The 15,358-nt window shown below is 38.1% G+C and overlaps 1 protein-coding gene across 6 annotated transcripts in view; it reads right to left on the bottom strand.

Moving 5' to 3' along the window:
* The window catches only part of Naa16 (N-alpha-acetyltransferase 16, NatA auxiliary subunit), a 59,177-nt gene that overhangs the window by 22,840 nt on the left and 20,979 nt on the right, over positions 1-15,358 (bottom strand). For all 6 annotated transcript variants that reach the window (XR_005282978.1, XR_005282979.1, XM_038310125.1 and 3 more), the window contains 4 exons: positions 12,229-12,335; positions 6,695-6,767; positions 3,599-3,768; positions 2,947-3,099 (listed from right to left, as the gene is read on the bottom strand). Coding sequence is in view for 4 of the 6 variants with exons in the window: in XM_038310125.1 (XP_038166053.1) it covers positions 2,947-3,099; positions 3,599-3,768; positions 6,695-6,767; positions 12,229-12,335 (503 nt within the window). In the remaining 2 variants the exon portion in view is untranslated. The remainder of the gene's footprint in view (positions 1-2,946; positions 3,100-3,598; positions 3,769-6,694; positions 6,768-12,228; positions 12,336-15,358) is intronic.

The following is a 15,358-nucleotide window of genomic DNA, read 5'->3' as shown; positions in this document are numbered from 1 at the left end:
TTTCACAGAAAAAAAAATGTTACTTCATCTCAAAAATCTTACTGTTATGATTTATGGCGCAGGGTGACCTTGTCAGGTACCACTGCAGGTGGGAGACAGACAGATACACCATGCAGAGAGTCTATTTAGGGGTATTGGGAGGATATAAGGGTAAGGGGTTATGGAGGAGAGGGAGAGATAAGAGGGACAGAGAAAGAGAGGAAAGAGGAAAGGGGGGGAGGCAGAGACTGTCTCTTCAGAAGGACAGAGGTGGGGTGATAGCAGCTTGCCTCTGTGTATATGGGGGAGGGAGACTGGGAGTGGGCAGAGCCTGTCTCTTAAAGGGACAGAGTACCCAGGTGACAGGGTAGGCCAGCATAATTATAACACTTACCATAAAGAACTACTAATAAAGCATTTGTAACCCTCTGTAAGTCTAAGCTTTAAACAATCTGTCAACGTGAGCATTTCACTCATTCACTTTATTCTCCTATGCCCTTGAAGACATTCTAGATGTCTGAACTTATTTAAATCACTGGACTAAAATTTAACTTAAATTTTACACATTCATTTTTTAATTCTACTTCTACTCCCTACCTTTACCTACCAAATAGTATTTTTATCTAAAAACCTAAGGACTTTTATGATTCTCTGTTGTCATCTCTTCTACTCTTGACACCTGTGATGTAGTGGAAAGGATGCAGAAGCACAGTACTGGTCACGGCGTGACCCAAGACCGTTCAATTCCAAAGATGGTCCTATGAAGCATCAGACACCTGAGTGTCCTACATGGACGTAAACAGTACTACTAGTCATCTCTCCAGCCCCCGTGTTCTTGGCAAAGTTTCTGTCATCATCATAGGGTGGATACATTCTCCAATTCTCTCTCACTCTGATTACTATTATTTTGCTACACATATGCTTAAATTAATATAGTCAAATATATCATTGTTATTCATGCTTCCTCTTAACATTTCTAGGGTGACTGAATTTGATCAGTTCATGTTAAACATGCACATATAAATAACACACTGAACTCCATTAATATGCACTACTGCTATATGTCAATAAAAACTTAAATTAGTAAAGCTGAGTATCCTGTAGCTCACCTGGCAGAATGTTTGCCTACTGTGAATCAAGCCCTGGGTTCAATACACAGCACCATAGAAAACTGGGCACGGGGGCACAAACCTGTAGTTCTAGCACTCAGAAGGCAGACACGAGGATCAGAAGTTCAAGATCATCTTCCCTACCCAGTGTATTTTAAGTCATCTTTGCCTACTGGAACCTGCCTCAAAAAGCTAAATAAATAACCAAAAAGATGCTCAAAGTATAAAGAAAGATACAGAGAAAGTTAGGAGAACAGCATATCAATAATACAGAACTATCAAGAGACAGAATACCTAAAAGGACCAGGCAGAGTTGGCACATGCCTTTAATCCCAGCACTTGGGAAGCAAATCTCTAGGAATTCAAGGCCAGCCTGGTCTCTATGAATTCCAGTATAGCCAGGACTTCACAGAGAAACCTGAAGAAGACAACACCAGCAACAAAACAAAAACCACCTAAAAATTAAATTTTTTAAAAAAAAATATGCCTCCTTGCTTCTTTAAGAAAAAAAAAAAAAGCTTCCTCTCCAAACATGAAGAACCTTTCTGTAAACTAAATTGACTCCTGCTGCATTTCCTTCAAATATCTGATTTGTCTTCTATATTTACCTCTTTGGTCCCTCTGAACTGGTATGTGTGCAATGTAAGACAGGGACACCATTTAATTTTTCAACATAAATGCCCACCTCAGCAATTTTATCTTTAATTTTAAAAGTGCTTCTTTCAAGTTTCCAAATATATTTGAATCAATCTTCAGGCCTTCTGTTCTGTTCTATGAACCTGTAATTTTTTTTTTTTTTTTTTTTTTTTTTTGTTTTTTTCGAGACAGGGTTTCTCTGTGGCTTTGGAGCCTGTCCTAGAACTAGTTCTTGTAGACCAGGCTGGTCTCGAACTCACAGAGATCCGCCTGCCTCTGCCTCCCGAGTGCTGGGATTAAAGGCGTGCGCCACCACCGCCCGGCTGAACCTGTAATTTTAATCAAAACCAAGTATCATGTCTATTAGGACACTATTACAGAAGGGACAATAAAAGAAGAAAATATAGGACAAGTATTTAGCCAAACAATTTTTAGATAACTTAAATTCTAAAATGTCACAGAAAATACACAGAAAGAACTCTGAGCAATTCTGAAGATGATTTAATAGAGAACTAAAGAGAAGTCATAAGTTATAAAGGAGGGGGCTGGAGAGATGGCTCAGAAGTTAAGAGCACTGTCTGCTCTTCCAAAGGTCCTGAGTTCAATTCCCAGCAACCACATGGTGGCTCACAACCATCTGTAATGGGGTCTGGTGCCCTCTTCTGGCCTGCAGGTATACACACAGACAGAATATTGTATATATAATAAATAAATAAATATTTAAAAAAATAAGTTATAAAGGAGACAAATTTGTGATACAAACTAAATTTTTAAAGTTTACTTATCTTAAAACAGAGTTTTACTATGCAACCCTGACTAGCCTGAATCTTGCTATGAAGATCAATTCAGCCCTGAACTCACGGAGATTGGCCTGCTTCTGCCTCCTCAAAGCTGGGACTAAAGGTGTACATCAGCACACCCAACACAAAGTGAATTTGGCCAGAGGACCAGAGTTCAGTGGCCAGCATCCACACTGATCAGCTCACAACCACCTTTGACTCCAGCTCCAGGAGATTTGATATTCTCCTCTGGACATCTTGGGTGCTTGCATTCACACCCACACGCATGCCAACACCACAATAAGAAACCATATTTGGAACATGGACAAAATGGGATTTTTTTTAAAGGAATTCTTATGAATTTCAATGACAAACTTAACAAACCACCATAGAACTTCAATTTTAATTCAGACAATTATATACTTATATATGCTATTCCCTACCCTTGTGAACTTGGAGCACATTTCCTCTGCTTCTTTTATCATATTTGCTCGAAGCATGTATTTTGCACATTTGGAATTGATGAATCGATCAGCTGTGTCCAAAGACTGTGCTTCATCCATCCACTTTGCAGCTTCTTTAAGATTACCTATATGCTGCAGGAGGAGAGGTGTTAGACAAATCCACTTAGAGAACATGGGTGCCATAGAAATGGGAAAGAAATATAAATGAAAACAAGTTAGGGGGCTGGAAAGATGGCTCAGCGGTTAAGAGCATTGCCTGCTCTTCCAAAGGTCCTGAGTTCAATTCCCAGCAACCACAACCATCTGTAATGAGGTCTGGTGCCCTCTTCTGGCCTGCAGGCATACACACAGACAGAATAGTGTATACATAATAAATAAATAAATATTTAAAAAAAAAAGAAAACAAGTTAGAAATTGGACATGATGTTATCAGTTTACCTAGAAAACTAGGTGATTATAAATCCACTCTAAGAACTGAACCAAATGACTAACATTGTTACACAATAAAGAATTCCTTAAAATTATTAGAATATAGGAAAAATTATCAGAGAATCTTAGGAGTTACTGCTACTTCAGCTTAAAAAAATGACTCAATTCCAATCACACAAAAAAATCAAGATTAAGATCTTACCTTGTAAATTTTTGCTTTTATGTAGAATAATTCTATCAGAGTTGGAGTACTAGCAATCACAGTATTAATATACTCCAAAGCCAGCAAATACTGTCCAAGTTTATCAAAGTGCTGTGCCAGGAAATACTGGACCCAGAGTAGAGTTGTCGGGGGTTCCTTTTCCCCATTCTCTGCAAGCAAACAAATATTAAATTGTTACAGGAATACTAAGTAGAGCAAACCTACATGCTTTATTTTCCTAATTCATATTGAGATCAACTATTATTACTAAGAGCAAAAGCTCAGCAAAAACAATCTACCAGAAAGAGGCATGACTCCATGGCATCAAGTTCAAAAGGAACAGCCATGCACAGGAATAAAATCTCCAAATAAATAGTGCCAGAAAAGAACAATCTATCTAACTGCATGAGTTCTCCCAACAAAAACAAAATGCAGTGAGCCAGAAAAATAATCAAAGAGGGTAACTTGGAGCAGAGATTACCTACCTATCATTGCAGGATTTCAGCAGAAGAAAAACTTACACATTATGCACTGCCACATGTGCAAAATATGTATGTCTAGCAAATATGACACAAGAAGCAGAGGAATGAGTTCTAAGTTCACATGAGTTATCTCAAGAGTGTGCAATTGTCTCAAGTAGCACATTATAAACTTAAACACAGCCAGAGCATCATCAAAGTGAAGAATTATGACTCAAAAAATATACCCCGGTGAGACAACAATACCCCTCATATACCACAACTCTAAGATTAGGGTACCACAGCCCAAAGTCAACTAACAATAGCAGCCACATAGATACATTATCTGAGCTCTATTCTGCTTCCAATCCTGCACTGAAGCAGCTACCAAAATGGACTGCAGAATGGCAGACGTGTCTACAGTGAGGCAGAGTGAATTACCTGTATTCTATCAACCGAAGATATGTAGCCAACTAAACAAATGACAAGACAATAGTGTGAATAACACTGAAGCATAAACTAGAAGGCTGTGATGGTCTGAATAGAAACAGCCCCAACAGACTCATATACTTGAATGCTTGGTCCCCAGTGTACAGAACCACTGGAAAAGAATGAGAAGGTTAGAGAAGTGGAATTTGGCTTTAAGGTTGCAAGCCCATGCCATTTACAGTTAGTGCTGTCTGCCTAGTGCTTGTGGATGTAGACATAGACTTTCAGCTGTCTACCTGCTGACATGCTCCCTGTCACGATGGACATGGGTTCTAACCCTCTGAGACCATGAACCCACACTGCATGTTTGTTGTCATCTGTTATGTTACCTTGGTCATGGTGTCTTGTCATGGCAAGAGAAAAGTAAATAGGGAAAATGCAGACAAGGCCAAAGAATCAAACATTTATCTTTCATAAACACTATCTAATTCAGGAGACCAAAGTATATGAAAGAAGATTCTTTAAAAACAGTTTCAGAACTAGAGTTCTAAGTCCGTGGCATAACACTTGCACGAGGCCCTGGGTTCAACCTATAGCCTGTTCTGCCCTGCTGTGGGGAGTAAGAATGAAATAAGGGATCTAGGAACTACTACTCAAAGATTACCAAAATCCTTAGGTCAGAGGTCCAGGAGGAACTTTTTAACAGGCACATTGGCCTGATAAGAAACTCTGATCAATGCTACCATCAGAGAGATAACCAGAGCATGTCAAGCACAAAGCACCACCTGTGATGTATTCAAACAGATCTCAAATCTATTCATCTCAACTACTAATGCTACATGAAATAGGAAAGACAGAGAAAAACACACAATGATACCAAAAGAAAGCAGCCAGCCAAATCTAAAGTATAGGGAAGTCTACAAAACAAATAAGCTTTTAACAAAAGGCATTTCTTTGTTGGGTTTTTTGTTTGGTTGGTTTTCAAGACAGGGTTTCTCTGTAGCTTTGGAGCCTGTCCTGGAACTAGCTCTTGTAGACCAGGCTGGCCTCGAACTCAGAGATCTGCCTGCCTCTGCCTCCCGAGCGCAGGGATTAAAGGCGTGCACCACCACCGCTCAGCAACAAAAGGCATTTCTTAAAGCCATCACTTCGATATATTAAAAGACCACAAAACCCAACAAAAAACAGTATCGGCTGGAGTCTGGATAGATGGCTCAGCAGTTTAGAGCGTTCTGCTCTTCCAGAGAACCCAGGTTCGAGTCCTAACATCACATGGCAGCTCACAACTGTCTGTTACTCCAATTCCAAGGAATCTACTGCCCTTTTCTGGTCTATGGGGAACCAGGCATGCAAATAGTGCACAGACACACACATGCAGGCAAAACATTCATCACACTAATTTTTTCCCCAGAAAAATCAAAAAAACCCTCCAAACTCCAAGAGCAATGACACAAAAGACACATGAAGAATATAAAGAGATTGTCTCCATACTTGAAGACACATGAAGAGTATAAAAAGACACATGAAGAATATAAAGAGATTGTCTCCATACTTGAAGACACATGAAGAGTATAAAAAGACACATGAAGAATATAAAGAGATTGTCTCCATACTTGAAGACACATGAAGAGTACAAAAAGACACATGAAGAATATAAAGAGATTGTCTCCATACTTGAAGACACATGAAGAGTACAAAAAGACACATGAAGAATATAAAGAGATTGTCTCCATACTTGAAACATCCTACAGGACTTTCTAAATTGTCTAAAAAGACACATGAAGAATATAAAGAGATTGTCTCCATACTTGAAACATCCTACAGCATTTTCTAAATTGTCTTTGTTTACATACATCCTCACAGAGAATCAAAGGTCCAAATAGACATAATTAAAACTTAATTCAAGAATAAAAAATATAGAATTCAGGGATTCAGGAAAACAGGTTCTAATTAAACTAAATACCTGGTCTTGGGCAAGCCATTCAACCTCTTAAATCTGTTTTCCTTGTTAAATAAGGCAAACTCACAATAAAAAAGATTATGGAAATTTTAAACTAAATAATATTAAAAATACTCTCATTTTATTCACTAATTCAAAAACCAGTAAGTAGGCATTTATGTAATATACACATAATAAATGTAAACTAGTATTTCCGTGATTAGATTGAAATAAGCAATAAAATTCTAATTTAGTCTAGTTTAAACTTACCATAAGGGCTAAAAAAGCCAGTCATTTTAAGAGAAGCTTCATAATTAGTAACAAGTTCCTGGATTATTGAAACCTGTTAAAGAAACAATTTTTTAATTTAAAAATGCTTTACTGAATGTATTTTTATTTGCGAACTAATTTGATCGGAACAGCTATTCATTTTTTATTTTTATTGTGTGTCAGTCTGTGTGTAAGCAATTTCTGTGCAGGTGCTCATGGAGGCCAAAAGAGGGCGCCCAATGCCCTAAACCTTGAATTAAATGTGGTTATGAGCTCTCTGACATGTATGCTGGGAGCCAAACTCAGGTCCTTAGAAAGAACAGCAAGTTTTCTCAACCACTCAACATCTCTCAAACTAAAGATATCAAAATACTATTTCTCCCACCTCCCAATCTGAACATTTTAGGCAATTTTTTTTTTAAATTTTTTTTTTAGGCAAGGTTTCTCTGTAGCTTTGGAGCCTGTCCTGGAACTAGCTCTTTTTTTTTTTGTTTTTGTTTTTCGAGACAGGGTTTCCCTGTAGTTTCTAGAGCCTGTCCTGGAACTAGCTCTTGTAGACCAGGCTGGCCTCGAACTCACAGAGATCCGCCTGCCTCTGCCTCCCGAGTGCTGGGATTAAAGGCGTGCGCCACCACCGCCCGCCAATCTGAACATTTTAGAGGACCAAGAAAAAGACAAAGCACTGCTGTGTTTATTAATGATCCCAAGAAGAAAAAGATCAAAAACAGCTCAAATAAATTTTCATCAACCAGCAAGCTAGATCTGTAATCCCAGAATCCTGATGTTATTGAAGGACAAATTACCACATTTATATAATTCATGAAAAATTAAATTGTCTTTTGCTTCCCTGTTTTGCTCTGTAAAACTATAAAAACTATATAAATATTTAATTTTATAAAATGTCACTCCTTACAAAAAAATTTAATTTTTCAAATTTTTAATTTGAAAATGATTCAAAGTTTAAAAGGCACACATTAAAAATGATGGTTCAAGAGCTAGTTCCAGGACAGGCTCTAGAAATTACAGGGAAACTCTGTCTCGAAAAAAACCAAAAAAAAAAAAAAAAGATGGTTCAGTCAGTAAAGTGCTGGTCACACAAGCAGGAAGACCCGGGTTCACACCCTGGCACTCACATAAAAGCTGGCACTAGCAGAGAGCCCGAGTTTTAATCTCTAGAGCCCACATAAAAGCTGGAGAGTTGTGTGTGCCTCTAATTTCAGTGTTCCTATAAGGAGATGGGAGGCAGAGATAGCTCCCCAGAATCTCACTGGCCAGCTAGTATGGTATATGCAGTCAATAGCGAAGATAAGACACTCAAACACGGTAGAAGGCAAGGACAAATACCTAAAGTCATCCTTTAACTTCTACATGCACGTGCATACTCACACACCACAAACATAAAGTCTAGGAGAACTAAATGTGCTCTGTGCCCGGCAGTATCAAATACACAGCCAAGATTTAATTCTTTATATAAAAACAGATAAGCACATCCACCATTAGCATGCAAATATGTTCTCATCTTTAATAAATTATGTAAATATATATAGACCAAAGAAGTGTTTTAAAATAAATTATAACATGGTTTATTATCAGTAAATGTTTGACCTACATAAAACTTATTTTAAATGCTTATAAAATCAGGGGTCAATAAAAACTTCTCAGGCAAAAAAGGTCACAAGTGGAAAAGTTTAAGAAGCTCTGCTCTATAGCACAGTGGGGTAATAACAGTTCCTAACAATTTATATTTTTTTCTAAAACTATAAAACAGGAGTTCCAAATTCCCTAACAGATGATTTACTTAAGGAGCCAGAGATGTTAGTTACCCTATCTGGTCACTAGATATTGTATATGTGTGCAGAAGAGGCACAATGCACTCCAAAATTATGTGCATTTTCTATCAACAAAATAAATTAAAGTGCTGGGCAGTGGTGGCACACGCCTTTAATCCCAGCACTTGGGAGGCAGAGGCAGGCAAATCTCATTGAGTTAGAGGCCAACCTGATCTACAGAGTTACAGGACATCCAGGACTTTTACATACAGAAACCCTGTATCAAAAAACCGATAGATTAGATCGATAGATCGATAGATCGATAGATGACAGACAGCAGACAGATAGGCAGGCAGGCAAGAAAGCAAACTCATGATCTGGAAATTAATTGTTTTTCATAGGAATAGTTCTGAAGGTGAAATCCATAGATCACTAATATCATCAAGATAGGAACCCAAGAGGTGTACATCGTTTAAAATATTTATTTTATGTAAAAGTGTTTTTGTAAGCCAGGTGTATTCGACCACATCTTTAATCCCAGTACTCAGGAAGAAGAGGCAGGTGGATCTCTTGAATTTGAGGCCAACCTAATCTACAGAGTTAATTCCAGGACTGCCAGGGCTACACAGAGAAAACTTCTCTCTAAAAACAAAAAAAGAGGGGATTTTGATTGCATGATTGTATGTGCTCCGCATGCTTGCCTGGGTGCTCACGAAAGATCAGAAGTAGGCACTGGTTCCCTTGAAGGAACCAAACCTAGGTCTTCTCTAAGAAGAGCCAGTGCTCTTAATCACTGAGCCATCTCTCTCCAGCCCCCAAGAACCACAGTTTTAGACAATTCAGACAGAATCTATAATCTCTGCTTATAAACCCTCTAGTTAACACATACACGAGTTTAAGAACCATGGATAAAACAAAATTAAAGGCAGCAGATATCTTTTTCTTATTATTGATTTTTATGGAGCTCTACATTTTTCTCTGCTCCACTCCCTGCCTCTCCCCTCCCCTTCAACCCTCTCCCAAGATGCCCCTGCTCCCAATTTACTCAGAAGATCTTGTCTTTTTTTTACTTCACATGTAGATTAGATCTGTGTATGTCTCTCTTAGGGTCCTCATTTGCTGTCTAAATTCTCTGGGATTGTAATCTGTAAGCTGATTTTCTTTGCTTTATGTTGAAAAACCACTTATGAGTGAGTATAGTACTCCACTGTGAAAAATGTGCCACATTTCCCTTATCCATTCTTTGGTTGAGGGGCATTTAGGTTGTTTTCAGGTTCTGGCTATGACAAACAATGCTGCTATGAACATAGTTAAGCACATGTCCTTGTGGCATGACTGAGCATCCTTTGGATATATGCCCAAAAGTGGTATTACTGGGTCTTGAGGAAGGTTGCTTCCTAATTTTCTGAGAAATTGCCACCCTGACATCCAAAGGGGCTGTACCAGCTTGCAATCCCACCAGCAATGCAGGAATGTTCTCTTTACCCCACATCCTTTCCAGCATAAGCCATTTTGATCTTGGCCATTCTTACAGGTGTAAAATGGAATCTCAGAGTTGTTTTGATTTGCATTTCTCTGATGACTAAGGATGTTGAACATTTCCTTACATGTCGTTCAGTCATTTTAGATTACTCTGTGGAGAGTTCTCTGTTTAGGTCTCTACTCCATCTTTTTATTGGATCATTTGTTCTTTTGATGATCAATTTCTTGAGTTCTTCGTATATTTTGGAGATCAAACCTCTGTAGGATGTGGGGTTAGTGAAAATCTTTTCCCATTCTGTAGGCTGTCCTTTTGTCTTGTTGACTGTGCCCTTTGCTTTACAGAAGCTTTTCAATTTCAGGAGGTCCCATTTATTGTTTCTCTGTCTGTCTGTGCTGCTGGGGTTATATTTAGGAAGTGGTCTCGTGTGCCGATACACTTTCTCTTCTATGAGGTTCAGGCTCACCAACTGAGCTAGACTGTGAGACTGAGAGGATTATGGGAAAGTACAGCCATGCCTGGCTTTTTAAGTAGGTGTTGAGATTCAAACTCTAGTTTAATTCCTAACTGACACCACTACTGGGAGACAGCAGAAATTGTAGAATGGGTCTATGTGGGAGGAACATTAGGTCACTGGAAAGGCATGTCTTTCAGAGTATATTGATATTCCAGCCCTTTCCTTTCCCTTTTCAATGCCTGCCTGCCATGATGTGATCAATGTATTCCACTATACATTCCCCTCACAAAGATGTTCACACAGACCAAACTCCTAAACTGCGAACCAGAACAAACCTTTCCTGAAGTTATTTATTGCTAATATTTTCTCACTAATACAATGTCTTAAATTTTCGACAAACTTTAAACCTTCTAAGTCCAACCGTCTTCTCTTGTTTTAAATATTTTCTTCAAGCAGTTATATTTGATTAGTACTAAAGAGACTCTATTATATTTTAATTATTGAAATAAAAGCTTTAATAACTTCTTAAAGCATGGCTTTTGACCTGTGGTCTTTGCAATTAAAGCTCCAGCAAGTAAGTGACAGAATTCCCAACGAGCTGCGAGTTACATGCCAGAACATGCCCATGGTGGAACATGAATCGATTATCCTAACTCACCAACTGCTAGGCTGGGAAAATGATTTGAGTGGGACCCTCAAGGTTTCATGAGCCAATCAGATTTTCTAACTACTGATTTTATTCCAACATTTCATTATCCACAAGTATTACTTAAAATAAAAATATGGGTCAAACTTAAATAAACTGAGAGATGATTGATAAAAAAAATCTTAATATCCAACAGCGTTTTTCAAAAATTGACTATAAAAATGACTGACCATAAGATTTTAGACCTTAAAAAATAAGAAATTCAAGAAAGAATATTTGGGAATAAAAGTATAACTTCCTTTTGATTAACCCTCCCCCTTTTCTAGCAGGGAGAGGGCTCACTATGCTGCACTAGTTAAGCCTCCTGAGCTGAAGTCCCCCTGTCTGTCTCCCAAGCAATAAGAACTGCAAGTCTGTGCTACAACACTTGGCTTTCCTATCAAGTTCTAATTATCTATTTATCTTTCAATTTTATAACCAAGACTTAAGTATAAAGGTAGTTTCTTTATCATACTCGCTTATAAGGTATGCAGTGCACATGAGGGAGGGTGCGTGTGTGTCAGGTGTTTTACATGTCAGGATCTTTCATTGAAACCTGAGCCTGGTTACTTAAGCAAGGCTAGCTGGCAAGCAAGCCCCAGGGCGCTCCATGTCTCTAGCACTGGACTGCAAGTACATACCCACTTTCTACATAGATGCTTGTGCAGCGAGTTCTATGCGACTGAGACATCTCCCCAAATCCTAAAACTGTCATACCTACTAGGATTTAACTTATTAATTACAACATGTCCCTCATACTCCACTGACCTAATGGCATCTCCCCCTCCCAACCAGGTAAAGGCATCATACCATAATGGGATCGTTAAAGATTTACTTAAAGTCTCTGACCAGGTTTGTCTTGAATTCAGATCTTCCTGCCTCTGCCTCCCAAGCGCTGGGATTAAAGGTGTGTGTCACCACCACCTGGCAAATCTCAGTGTTTTTAAAATGCTTTTCCTTGCTACAAACTTCATAACATGATAAGCCCTTTGCTATCATTATACTATAATCATATATTTTTGGTATATAGTATTGGTATAAAAAGACAAACATTGGTACAATAGAGAAAATAATTAAATCATAGCATAGTCCATAGAAATCTTCCTGTTAATAATGGCAAAACTGATTAAAAGCCAAACTTACCTTTTCTGCATTAGAATACAAAGATTTCAAAGTAGTGAACAGGGGTGGACATCCTTTGCTCAAGTTTGGTCTCAGGAATTTATCCATGAGTTCTCTAAATTTTTTACCTAGAGACAAAAGTAAACTTTGGCTGATGGGATCAACTGTCAAATTACTGAACAGATAAAGCTCCTTCAGAACAGTTATTCTAAGATCAGATTTTAAACCTCCAAAGTCAGCACTATCTTGTCATATAACAAGCATAGCAGCAATGTTTCAGTTGACATTTCCCCTAATTTCTATTCAAAGTATCTCCAAGGAATACTTCTGACAGGTAAATGAAAAGATTGTGCAGTTTTAGACAGCATCAATTTACTAACCAATCTGGTTAAAATTCTAAGAACAGGTATTCTTCCTAATCTCTCCCTCACATAGACTTTGTCCAAACCCCTGCAGACAACTGATAATGGCATTTCCACATCTACTATGACTGGCACTATTTTTAAGAAGTAGGCAAATTATCTTCCTAAACTTGAGTTCAAGTGGTATTACCAATTTCAACATTTGTTCATTCCACAATCATGGACCAGGTACGCTACTATATCCCAACATTATTTCAGGTACTAGTGATAAAGCAGTGATTATAACAAAAATGTATAAATATTTGCCAACAGAGACCATCTTCTGGGGAATGAGACTGCCACTGAAGAATGTCACACATTAACTTGAGCTGAGGCACTTAGCTATGAAGTAATAAACACCCTACTTGCAACATCAAGCAAATAATTTTCTTATTACTGCTACCTGTAACAAAAATTTCTAGTATCTTCATTTTTGTTTTTGTTTGTTTGTTTGAGACATACCTTTGCTACGTTGCTCCAACCAACCTTGATAGCCTCCTAACTCAGGCTCCTGAGTGCTGTGATCTAAGTGTACCTACCAATCAGAAGCAGCTGGTGTCACTTTTTTGTTTTTAGCAGGAACATTAAAAAGGGGTTAGAGATGTAGCTCAATTAGTAAAAGCTTCCCTGGTATGCACAAAGGCCCTTACTTCTATCCCAAGCACTGCAGTAAAAAGGATGTGGTGGCAAATGCTTCTAATCCTAGGACTAGGGAGGTAGAGCATGAAGAATGAGATATTCTAAGTCATCCTTAGCTACAAAACCAGCTGGGAGATCCATCAAAAAAGGAAGAAGGAGGAAATCGGGGTACAGAAAAAGAGGAAGAAGATGAAAGGGAAAAGAGGAGAGAGGGAGAAAATACTGAAATCTGCTTTTAAATGAAGACATAGGAACATAATGACAGTAAGGCTTGAATTTATCCATTTATTAAAAAAAAACCAGAAACATGGGGGTCAGCAAGATTGCTCAATGGGTACATGAGCCTGATGACCCAAGGTCAACCCCTGGGACCCGCATGGAAGGAGAGAACCAACTCCAGGAAGATGGCTTCCTGTTGGGGTCCTGGCCAGTCTATAACAGCCTCTGATCACACACACACACTGTGGCATATGCGTACAGACAACCCCACTGCCACCCCATCTAACACATACACACACACAAATGAATTTTAAAAACTTTTTCACAAGGTATCTTATGCCAGCAAATTATTTAAATGTTTTCCTGGGTTTTGTTATGAGTAGCAACACTGCACAAAACCCAGCAATCGCAAACCAACAAAGCAGACTGGCTACCTGGTTGAGCAGACTGCACGAAGTAAAAGACGCATAAGCAATATCACTGAACATCATAAACATGACTTCAGATTTCTTATGAAATCCTATGTACTCATCTTTTGAAAGCCACAAGATAGCATTTACATCTAGATCAGTAATTCCTTTCAAACCAAAAGTAGTTTCAAAGATCCTATCTTCCCAGCACTTCCTCAGGCATACAGAGGAATTAATAATATTATGGTAAACAGTAAGAGGCTGTGGCTTAGAAGAATATACATGCTCTACTCTGTGTGTGCCCGTGAACAAATAACCTGTCCACTAAGCCCAGCTTCTTCATGTAAACTGAAACTACACCAATTGGTTTAAAGAAAGAGCACCACGGTGTAAGAAGTAAGCAGTATCTGGGGTCTATTAGTTACTCTAAACACCGTCTACTTCATCCCCACTATCGGACAGCTATACACTTCTACAAATAACATTCTGCTTCAGCACGTCCAGAAACAATGGACCCATGGACTAAACTAAACCTGTGACACTGTAAGAAAAACAGACCTTTCCCCTTTCGCAGGTGTTCATCGCAGGTATTTTTGTCATAGCAAACAACAAAAAAGTGACTGCTACTGAGGATCTCAAAGGAATGGTACTCATTTCTCAAACACTGAAGGACACAAAGAGCTCACAACTCTTTGAGTATATATCCTAAACAGATTGTCATCGATTCTAAGAAATTTTATCTTCTAAATACAGCTGCCTTTTTTAAGTTATTTAAGAAAATATTTTTGTACATAGCTTACAATACTTAAAACCAATATTAAACTATATATTGAAGCATGACATTCTTATTTATATACTAAAATTCATAACTGACCACTCTTTTTATATTCTAAAAATTGTATTCTTTATAAATCAATTCCTAAAATATTATATTAGTAATCAATGTTCCCCACGATGTCTTTGATGAGAGAATAGATATTTTACGGAGACTTATGAATTTAGATACAACCAGGTATAAAGAAAATAACCGTCCCCTGATGCTAGCTGACTTAATCTTATGACCAATTCTCTCTTCCATGTACAGTATATATCTGTTTTCATATTAGCTGACATGTCATTTTATTGGAAGATATCAAACGATTTACCAAGTAATAGGAAAACTAGAGAAATGCTTACCAGCAGAAACCAAGGAGTCAAAACACACACTTCAGCCATAATGAAAGTACCCTCAGCACTATTGGCAGACTGTATCTTACTCCCTATTCTTTCTTTATTCTTGCAACAACACCTCTTACATCATAACCTCATTTCACAGCCTCAATATAGTTTCATATTAGGAAAAAATGGCATTTCCAAGCCCCTTTACATGGGATTAGCCATTTGATTGTTATGTCAGTGAGCTTATGACAAACTGGCTTGCAATATAACTAATCACTCTTACATACACACACCAATATATAAACTCTAGAACACAAAGGAAAA

Source organism: Arvicola amphibius, chromosome 13 (genome assembly GCF_903992535.2).
Source record: "Arvicola amphibius chromosome 13, mArvAmp1.2, whole genome shotgun sequence".
Lineage (NCBI taxonomy): Eukaryota > Metazoa > Chordata > Mammalia > Rodentia > Cricetidae > Arvicola > Arvicola amphibius.
This window is presented reverse-complemented; position numbering and strand designations above follow the sequence as displayed.